The sequence below is a fragment of the Mercenaria mercenaria genome, chromosome 10 (genome assembly GCF_021730395.1).
Source record: "Mercenaria mercenaria strain notata chromosome 10, MADL_Memer_1, whole genome shotgun sequence".
Classification (NCBI taxonomy): Eukaryota; Metazoa; Mollusca; class Bivalvia; order Venerida; family Veneridae; genus Mercenaria; species Mercenaria mercenaria.
The window spans coordinates 29,168,123-29,180,153 of NC_069370.1; the positions used below are offsets into that span (position 1 = coordinate 29,168,123).

General features: G+C 30.7%; 1 protein-coding gene across 4 annotated transcripts in view; it reads right to left on the bottom strand.

Annotated features, from left to right (window-relative positions):
- Positions 1–474: 474 nt before the first annotated feature.
- The window catches only part of LOC123560854 (zinc finger E-box-binding homeobox 1-like), a 41,075-nt gene continuing 29,518 nt past the window's right edge, over positions 475–12,031 (bottom strand). For all 4 annotated transcript variants that reach the window (XM_045351505.2, XM_053552567.1, XM_045351506.2 and 1 more), the window contains exons 5-6: positions 8,868–9,060; positions 475–8,487 (exon numbers count right to left, since the gene is read on the bottom strand). In XM_045351505.2, coding sequence (XP_045207440.2) covers positions 8,255–8,487; positions 8,868–9,060 — 426 coding nt within the window. In that variant the 3' untranslated portion in view covers positions 475–8,254. The remainder of the gene's footprint in view (positions 8,488–8,867; positions 9,061–12,031) is intronic.

Genomic DNA, 12,031 nt, shown 5'->3' on the forward strand with positions numbered 1-12,031 from the left:
CCTTCAAACTGCCGTGTACATGTGCTTATATCAGAAAGAGACGTTTCAGGTTTTACCTTGAACAATATCTTTAATGGAAATTCAACTGTGTGGTATTGTTCATAATTTAGAATGTTATTTCACACACAAAGTATATTGAAAGCTATACCTGGAAACCTTTGTCTGTCAGCCAACTAATCTTGACTAACACTGTCCAAAGGGGTGAGCGATATTAAATTTAATGTACTGTCCAAGACGTTCGGTACCCGTCCCTGTACAGCTCTGGTCTGTACGCACGGATGTAAATTGTTCACGGACAGGGTCTCATTGTGTTGACTATTTATACCAAGTAATGTCAACATGACTGAAACGTTTCCAAGGATTGGATTTTCTAGTTAAATGACTGAAGTAATGCGGAGGGTTCAGCTTGAAATACTTTTTCAGTTTTTGTTCATTCTCTGGTGATGACATGTTACAAGGACAACAAACAATACATTTTAATACACATACGTTTATTGATTTCATATAACTGACATTTTGATTTATATTTCACATTCATTTCAGTGTACAAATGTTTAGACCACAATACTAGGCCATAATATGTCAAACAAAACTACAGTGATATAACTTTGTCAACAAATGAACCAAAAGGAAAACCAAATCACTCTTGATTTGAATATTTGTGTTCTAATTACTGTATCCTATATTTCATATCTATCTTTCAACAGCTTTTAAAATTAATATTCTACTTAAATGTATCATCTTTAAACTTGCTGCTGTAGCTAAATCTTAACAGAAATAATTATATATCTTCCTGATACTTTAAACTCTCCAACAGTATTTTGCAACAAGAACAATTCTTTTATCCAGACTTTACTTCTATTTATCAAATGTCCTTGTCTAATTATCAAAATAAAAACACAACTATATTTTGTATACTTAAAAACTGAATGGAAATAATTGTCTTTTTTGTCAAAATCTTCTACAACATATATAACATGTTTTGTAAACGCTCAAAACATATCTTAACAAGATATATTCAACACGTATTTCACTTGTACAACATATAGGAGAGAAAATGATGGTCATATATTACACGATAATACTTTATTTAGATGTCTGGAGACAGAAAGTCCCATCACTTTACCAGTTACATAGCACACTAACGAATATTTTCACTCATAAGTCTGTATATGTCTCTTATGAAAGGTTTAAAAACTGTTATCTAGACTAACAGACAAATTGTGCCAAAATATTAAACTGTTGATTCAACTAGACTTTCTTTACACATATACACTATAGAATTATCAGTGACATAGACTTATGAGAAGCATAGACTTATGGATGAAAATATATCTATACTGTTCACATACACATTCACACATATAGCAAATATACTATAGGTTGAAATTGGCCTATTTCACAATCAGGGAATTTTATGACAATAACCATAAGAATGTTGATGTCAATTTTAACAGATCAGTTACTGATCAATGAAAAAATTTACACAAGTGACTTGTTTCGCAGAATCAACAATACAGAAGTTATAGATTCAGTCTATGTCACTTCTGCATGTATGGATTTCTAAATACACATATAAATAGACCTATATCAACCTTTTTTCATCAAGATAAAAATTATTTGTATCATATTCTTCTATAGTAATATACATATATCTAAAATGATCTGAGCAAAATTAAAAGGGGGCAACAAAACAAAGAAGCTTTTTTTCATTAAATAATAGAACACTATATAAACTACATAAAACATGATAAAAGAAGCACAGTGAGGGATCTAACAAGTGATGCATGCACTTACCATCTTAATATAAAACATAATAAATACTAGAAACTGGCAAGAAATCTGACATTAGCTGATATACATGTGAGCTGTCACAGTAAAATATACCATCTTGTTTAACTTTTTATTTTAATTTTTCAAATTTCAAAATTTTGGCTATGCTGAAAATAGAATGTTTAGTTAAAGACAATAAAGCTCTTATGTGTAATCTGAGATTAAAAAGGAGACAAAAATGCTGTAAAACAGATTGAGTTAAGTACAAGTGTAAAAAAATACTGTTCTTTACTTCTTTAAATGTCAAATGTCTTGAAATATTCAACTGCTAGAGGGTACATTTTAACATGACATGTCCACATACACACACATTATTTGTCACTAATAAAACAAATATCCTTATATAGCTATCTGTTTAAAACAAATAATAATCTACATATATGTACAAACACTGTTGGAATTATAATATGAAATTGGTCCTTGTAACTCTTGAGAAAACTATTTAAATTTCAAAGGAAGCTCACACAATATCTACAGCCAAAATATCATTTCATATCTAAATAGCCTGCAACAACATCAAAACTGAGTATGAACAAAAACATGGGGAGAGGAACTTTCCACAGTAAAAAAACATACTGGCATAAAAAATATGAAAGAATAGGTGATAGTTGGTTTAAGAGATGTTCCTTTTTATTAATCAAAATTCTGAATTTTTTCTTTCTAAATTCTGGTCCTTGTAACAAACTTATAAACAAATTCTCTAATTTGTTTTCTGTCTGCCTGAATACCTCATGCCAGATGAAATACTTTTACAATCATATAATCCTATCCTGTCCCTACACAGTAATAACAAGATAACAAGATCAAAAGGGAGTCAACCGGATTTTTTCAGCTTCAAAATATAGAATTTGTTCCTAATATTTACATAAGATAATTGAACTATGTTAACTTTTTATCAGTTTGGATCAGCAACTATTTTTATGATTTATCATAAACTAACTGCATCCTGTAGTCTACATAAACTAATTGCAAGAAGTTTAATAACATTTTTCTTAAAAAAAAAAAATAATAAACTGTTTAAACTTAAAATTCAGATTTTCTTAGAAACTACAAGTTTAAAAGAATAAAATGTAAATGCAAATGTCATATACTATTATACACATCATATTGCATACTAAGTTATGACTAGAAGTCACACTCAAATCAATCCTTTTCATCAAATTTGCAAAAATATACAAAAGCAGCTGTGTTAATGTATTTCATGACATCTAGGTGTCTTGCATAATTTCATAGTTCAGTCATCATAGTTGGTAGTCATTTTACTTACACACAAACCTATTGCACCATCTGATTAAATCATTTTCACCGAAAAACAGTTTCATTGATATGTACAAAATGACATTTGTGAACACATGCAACATATCAACTAAATTCCAGGAAAATAAGTTTCCTAATTCCCAACAACATTCACAAGTTCCATTATTTACATTTTCGTGACATCACTGATGACATCAGATGGGCTAGTTTTCCTGGAATTTAGTTACTATTTTCATAATTATTTGTCTCTAAATAGATAACTTTGTTCAAGTGCTTTCAAATATATCTAGGATTGTAATAAATTCTACTGAACAAACAGATGTGTTATTTCATATGTCAAAAGGCAGTTATCAAGAATAAAAGACAAGAATTATACACAAATAAATAGACAAAGATCTACATAATATATTATGGTACAAGACAAAAATTACATACCGGTAGTATCATGCATGTGAAAGGACTGCACACTGGCATGGTCAAGTTCATCTCCTTTCTCAAGAGTTTCAACATTTTCCATTATTTCTAGAGCTACAAAAATTAACAACTCAAGACTGTACACTCCAACTTTAGTTTGGGTAGAACAGGTAAAGGTAAACATTATTTGAAATAGGTGGACTAGTCATAATTAGATTGTAATGAAATGAATACAATATCCCCCCCCCCCCCCCCCCCCCCCCCCCCAGAAATTAGTTAAGACTTAAATTTGTTTCATGACTGATGTAAACCAGGGTACTCCAGACTGTTAATCCAAACTTCTATGAAAAATAAAATCCTCATTTATAAAACATGAGAACCAGACCAGTGTACATTAAAAGTGAAAAAAAACAACACATATACATAGTTTGGCACATACAGAATTCACCTGGACAGGTTTATACGAATACTGATAGTACTTTGGCACATTGGAATAATCTGAGTACTTGGAACATATAATACATGAACTAGGGACTGTAAATGTGACATTTTCTTTTTTCACACTTTTAAGAACACAAGTTGAAAATTTGCATGATTTCAGATTTTAAAAGCCATATGACTGGCAAATCACCACAGCACAAAACTGCCTGTGTATTAGGTGTGTTCAAAACTGAAAATTGTCACAAATTCAGTTTTTAGATATAACTACTAATTTGGTGTCTACAAGTTATAATCTAAATGAATATCAATTCTACTCTAACATCATGCCTTTTGATTATAGTTGCCCAAAAGCTTCATGCTATTGTGTTCAAAATCAAATCATTCTTTCAGCTGTCTTTATTTAAGATTCATGCATATAAACACGGAAATTAGTAACTATTGGTTTTAAATTATTTGTATACTATAATTTTTTCTGCTGAAAAGCAAAATATTAATGTGACTTAAGAAAAAGTTAGTTTTCTCTTCAATATATTTCATCACCGTAGAAAATTGCTGATTAAATTGTTTTGTATAACTGAATGAATTTGTTGAGCATTGGTGTAGAATACAAACCCTGTGTGGAAAGAACTATTGTATAGACAATATTTAGTTATTGCAAGAGACAGATTTAGAACACATTTCTATAGCAAGTGGTCAAGCAAACAATACACAACAAAAAAAAAAAAATATATATATATATATATATACATACAATGATAAAGTTACCTTTGACATATGAAATTACTTCTAATTATAAAAACAAAGACTAACTAATTGGCACATCAGACATGTATGTTTCTATGGTAAAAATATTATGCTGTAACATTTGAGTATTAAAACGGTCTGATAAAATATGAGCATTTCATACAATATATAGTCATTAAAAAGATTCAAGTTAAGAGATTGCATATCTGTGTAATAAATATAGGATCAGAAATTTTCAGTCACTCATCTTTATATTAGTTTAAAAATGTAAATAAGCTGAAGATCCAGTATTGTAAATAACTGCAGTTGAAATTTCAGAAAGTGCATGTACAAAGTAATCACTGTCAGCTGAAAGGTAATCTGATAAACTAAATATACTGGTATAAACAAATGATCATTTACCCACAATTCAACACCAGAAGTTTATCTAAAAGGTGTTAGCTTTACTGTATTCTATTTTATCTTATTATTTCCTCATTGAAATACATAAAAAGTGATGTTTTCATATGTTTTTATAGATGAATATTCAACTTCTATTATCAAAATAGAAGACACTTCCAATTTGGCATCTTTATAACTTCTAAAAACAATGTTAAAATCAAAACTTATCTTTTAGTTTTGACTATGTATAAACTATTTGCAGCAAACCATTCAGTTTTTATAGGAAGTAGTTTAATTTGGCAGACAAAGAAGTGATAATGTGTGGGAGGGGCAACAACAGATCATTGTGGTGGAAGACTTATGTTCTCTTGGCAAAAATGCGGTTGGCACTGAAGGAAAATACTGATATCAAAATTAAAACAAGAGGGCCAAGATGGCCCTAGATCACTCACATGAGTTAAACAGCTTGCTTGAACAGAGTTGGTAGATGGTCACTTGAGGAAAATTACTGTGAAATTATATGTAAACAGGGCCAGTGTTTTCTGACATAAAGGACTTTTAAAAGAAACCAAGTAAAGGGTCACACAAGGATCATTTCTGTGAAATAATTTTCAAATCAAGTCAGCATTTGAAAACCCATTCTTGAAGGAATCTGAAAGGGGACCATCCAAGGAACATTCAAGTGAAGTTTAGTTGAAATTGGCATAGTAGTTAAGGAGATGTTCTTTAAAGAAATTGTGGACAAACAGATGATGGATAGACGGATGACAGACATCCAGCAATCCTAAAAGCTCACCATGAGAACTTCGTGCTCAGGTCAGCTAAAAACCCAAGGATTTCTGAATATAATACTCTGTGGAAATACAACTTTCTGAGATGGTGTTTGCAAATTTCTGCAAAGCCAACTCTAATCTCTGTCTTATAACAAAATACAAGTTCTGTACATCACAAAAAAATTTGGTTTTCAAAAGGCATTAAGAAACATATTAAGTAATATCATGGTTCCTGAATTGGCACAAGGGAAATATGGTAAAAATACTGAAATGGCACCAGTAAACCATAAGCTAAATCTACGCATACAAACAGATAGTACTACATCAATGGAAGCTCTGTACAGATTGTTTTGGAAGAACGGGTTTTGTTGTTCATCTGTTACACGTGAGCATAAACCTTCGCGTCAGATGAGATTCTTATAATAAAATGTGCACATCATAAACTAAACAACATGTTCACTAAGGCACATCAAAAATGTTGCAAATTTAGTTGAAATGTGATGTGAGTAGCAAAAAAAGAAATGAATGAACTGATGACTACTGTTGTCAGTGAAAAACTTTCCCTTGTTGTGGCCCGGTACCAGTACACTGTTGTTGTGGTCCGGTACCAGTACACTGTTGTTGTGGTCTGGTACCAGTACACTGTCTGTTTCATTTTAACATAAATGTTTTCTTTTTGTGTTTTCTACAGTGAACATGTTGTTTAGAAATATGAACTTTTAACAATATAATACTGAAAATGTAACAATTAACTGTAACAAATACTCAGAAAAAACAATGGTTGGTATTGAAAGCATGACTTGTAAAAGACTTTTGCACAGAGATTAATTAAGATGAAAATGTACAAAAAATATATAAAATGATGCAGTCATCAATGTTCCAATATGAAGATATAAACTCAAATATATTAATATATTCATTTTGCTGCAACTGGACATATGATGTCCCTGCACTCCTAAAATTTTGCTAGGAAATCAAAGGCAAAAAGCTATATTCTGACAAAGTTTTGTAAAAATATGTTAAACCATATAAGAAATAATTATGACTTTTGGATTATTTTTATATCTTTGAAGTTTATGTTTAAATTTTGCACTTGGATCATTGATAAACACACTTGTTTTTAGTTTAGTAATACTAACACTACCAAATTTTGTCAAAAATATACATGTCCCTTAACAATGAGTGAAACACTATTGAATTATGTCAAAAAGCACATGTCAACAAACAATAACTTAAACATCAAAAGACTAGGTTCCTTTAGTAAATAATTAAGCACTAAGCTGTCTAACTTAAGACTAGAACTTGAATGCACTATGGTATTGCAAGGTATGGACTAGACATTAAATGTAAAAACGAAGTACTTACAAAAGTAAATACCAACAAAAAATCTTTAATTATTGCTTTAGTACACTGAAGACATTTAAGAAATCTTGTTTTTAAAATGAAACTTATCACACAACATACAATTATAGCTGTCTGTCATGGACTGCTCGTTCATTGAAATTTACTGATGTCCCTCTCAAATCCATTTTCAAAAACAAGATACAACAGACAAAGTATAACTAATTAGTACTTCTATTTTCTAATCTAAAACCCTATGGTATATCAACTGAGTATTTGGCATCAGGTCTTTTTGTTACTAATTCTAAGGCATTCTTTTTTTAAAACAAAAACATTGTATCAATATTAACTTATATACATATAACCTGTAAATCAAGACTTCAATTATATACATCAAACATTAAAAAACATAGTGCCACAAATAACATATACATGATGTAACATACATATATTCCTGTCTTATTAAACGCCAATGGTCCCTTTTGAACAACATCTAACTGTAAGCAGTGTTTGCTAGAAGAACAATTTCTTTTCCTCTTCCATGTTTATAAACTACTTAAGGAAGGAATCAAAAGAAACATTACAGGTAACTTTTAAAATAAACAGGAATAGATTGTTGAAGGAATGTATGCAAAATAAAGTAAACAAAAAAAAAAGTTGCCATTAATTTTTCTGTGTTTACATATTTTAATATTAGTTTTAAGTTTGTACTGAAATGAATGACTTCTTACTATATTTCATTAGGTTAAACTTTTATTTTGAAATGATCTGTTTAATAACAACAAAATTTACTCTGTAAGAAGATTGTAGAAAATAGAAAATTTATTATTGTAAAGAGTAGTGACAAGAAGCACTTCAAACTAGACTAGACATAACACAGCACTATGTGCAGCACATCAATGCGTAAAGCACTACAAACTTTCAGCTTTCAAAAATAGAACATTTTCTAGCCCTCACAATACATAAAACAGCAGTATGTGGTATGAAACAAGGTTCATCACTTGCCCATTATCTGTTTCAACTATTAATTGTCTCAGAAAAAACATGAGTCTTGTGTTTATAACGTATAATTACGGAGATTCCTGTGAACTTAGTTCTCCATCACCATCACTAGTTTTATTCGGAGAGCAAAAGTTGTATCGATGGTTCATGTGTTGTGAGAATGATCCGGAATGAGAAAATCTTTTACCACACTTTTTGCACTGGAACGGTTTTTCGCCACTATGAAGTCTTTTGTGCTCAGTCAAATGGTGTTTATGCTTGAACGACTTGGAACACTTGTCACAGGAAAATGGACGTGCACCTGTAATACATTCTTATTTTATTGACGGTATTTATTTATCATTCAGACATGTATTTTAAGAAAATGACTTAATCATTTCAGGTGCAAAAATATACAACTGTGCAAACCGGACATTGGAACAATTTTTGTTACAATTACTTACCACAAATTACTAACATTTCCAAAATGGAGAGCTAATGCAGCTCAGAATGAATACTATAGTGTTTAGTGTTTGAATTTATACTTTGTATTCAAAGGTAAATATAGTGCAATTGTTTACGTAGCCCAACAGGTGTGAAATCTAATAGATTTCAATTTATCGAGGTTCTGTTATAATGAAAATTGTTAGAAGATCCTCTGTCATAATGCAACCAAATCATATTTAACTCATATCAACATACCCGAATGTTCATATTTGTGGCGGGCAAGAGACGACTGTTTGCTGAAAACTTTGTTACACTGATCACATGCATATGTTCCCTCATCACGATCAACCCTGTGAGCTTTCCAACATTTACGCTTCTTCTTCGATGGCTGATCATCATCAGTCGAGACCGAATCATCAAAATCTAGCTGTACTTCTTCAGCTTCCATCTGAAATCAACATAAAGTTTTCTACATTTTAGCAAATATGCAAATTTTAACACAGACTCTCCTGCAGATCATCATAACCATTTTGCCAGCTTTAATACACATTTTAGTGTTTTACTACTAGCATGTGAACAATCATAAGCTAGTACGTAAATTATCATTTTTTTAGCATACAGGCACATTATCATATTTTGCATGTAAATTCTTCAAAGTTAAAATTTTAACTGCCAGCATGTAAATATTTTATGTTTCAACCATGTTAAGTTTCCAATCAGGGTTCTCCCCAGGATTTTGTTATAGTCGGGCTCTGGAATTATGGCCATGCAGGTAAACTTTTTAGCGGTTTATTGCAAAAATATTATTCATTTACGTTATAAGAATGATATGGAACAGCTTCTGAAACTGTAACATATATTAACATATTTATCAAAGGTAGCTTAAGTAAATAATTCAATGCAAGAATCATTATTTAATATTTTCTACTTGATTTTCTTTAAAGTTGGGATTTAAAGAAAATATGCATTGTGACTTTTTTCTTGCATTGATTAGGTTTTTACAGAAACATGGCAGTTTTTAGAGGAAATAATGCTGATCTATTTGGTCCTTTACATTGTAAAGCACAATCTATCTTTTAAACAAACCAGTAATATTGTGTTTCGTGTTTTAGTTGAATCGGCAGCTCATTTCATGAAAGAATTTTAAAGAAAAAGTAATTTAATCAAACTATTGATGTTTTCTACCTTTTGTAACACTATGTATTGACTTATCCGAATTTGTGTCATCTGAAATACTCTGCAGTTTCAGGTATGATTAATTTTTCCAGATTTTTCCCTTTTGCAAGTTTTGCGGGTAGTTTTTATCAAAATAGCCTAGCTATTACTTGCTTGATATGTAAAATACAATATTATTGGTCTGGCATGTTCTACCAGCGTCCATTTTATTTGGTTGCAACTGAACAGATTCATCAATTTCTGCCGGCTGGTTTCATTCTATATCATGTCAAAATTGATTACAATCATGAAATATCAAAATTTGTTTGATATATACAAGTATTTAGAACCCGATGTATTTCCACTAAAAATAAAATGTGGTTTGCAAAAATTGTCGTGCACGAAAACGAGAGTACAATTTGACAGTTGGTGGTAAAATAAGCCAATTGTTTGTAACACTGTCTGTGACGACGTTCCGTGACTATACCAGTATCGATTTTGCTTCCGGGCATGATCAAAACAGGTAATTATTGACTGGTTCTGTTTACAGGTGATAAAATGTATACATAAAAATTTATATATTGAAATTTATAGCTGGGCGCCAAGATATTAAAGCCGGGCGCAGCACCCAACTGAAAGGACCTGGGGAGAACCCTGCAGTACCTCAATTGCCAGCATTTCAAAATAACTGTACTCTTTCACATTCTTATTTCTAGCATTTAAAACATTTACAATTGAGTTGTAGCATTTAAATTCTGTTATGCTGGCATGTGTTAGCACTTTTATCGCTAACATGTATACTGCTAACATGTGTTTGTTCTTTTATTGCTTACATGAAAATTCTGTTACTGCTAGCATGTGTTTGCACTTTTATTACTAACATGTCATATTTTTGTTACTGCTAGCATGTGTAAGCCCTTGTATTGCTAACATGTAAATGTGACAGCCAAAATATATATTATATCCTGTAAGTATAAACTTTTAAGTATGTCGGGAGTGCATTTACATTTAGTCCTGACACATAATTTCCAGTAAACTCTCAGATTAGGATTTATTTCATTAGAACAGCAATTCTTTGGTAAACTGAAGTAAGAAAAAAAACACTAACAAATCTGATCACGCTTCACATTGAACTTCTTGATTAATTCAATTTGATTATTTTGTAGCCTTTTTTTTCATTTCAAAACTCTGTTATGGAACCATCCAATCTTTCATAAAATCTTTAAATCTTTTTGAAATAATGCACTTGTATGTGGGCTCTGTATTGAGAAATTCTGTTGACAGCAATTTCTTTTCAGGTTTATTTTTTGCCTCTCCCACAACCATATTTGAGAAGATTACATCAACTGTTTCAAGTTAGCACAGCAGCTCAATGGAAAACCATTAATCAATTGGATCATATCTTTTCCCTAGTGAGGAAACAGTACAAAAGTTTTGTGATCATCTAATTCAAATACCAAAATGGAACTATGGGTATTATCATATCCCAGAAATCATGGCTTTCTGTTTTTTAGGTTCCCCCATTAGTTAGTCCAAATCAATTACCAGGAATGTATCTTTCATTGTCTGGGACATGAAATGAAACAAATATGCCCATTTTGAGTGAGAGCTGTCCTGAACATGTTATAAATCATCTACGTAAATACACCATTACTGCAAGAGGTAAATCAATAGCACGATTTCCATGGCAACCGTTTTTGACAAATTTCAATATTTATCAAGGATGTTACAAGTTATATTGATCAGAGAATGTTTTGTACATAAATATAGATTTTACAGTTTTAAGTGAAGCATTACTCACAATATCTTTAATATGACTACAAACTGAACATTGTGACCCACATAAAATTGCTGTTGTATTTTTCTCTTTCCTTTTCAAAGTAACTTCAGGACAATCGCAATAACATTAAGGTAGTTCTGCACGTTTGATAAACCGGAAATGAAAATCATTTAATGAATTAATGGCAACTAGTGAGTAAAATATTACACTGGCACTGTTACTATCTTTCTAAAGTTAAAATATGATAATAAAACATCTAACATGTTAAATAATTCAAAATAATGTCTTAAAATTAGCATGAAATTTAATCATGGTCAAATATCTCAAAAATAAGCATACAGACCTATACATTTTATTTTACCATATATAGGCCATATGTTTATTTACAACTGTTTCATTAAAATCTACATTTTAGAAAAATTTCTATTCGCAAAAATGTTATGAAATTTACGATTTTCCAATAGACTCCACTTATGAAAAATTG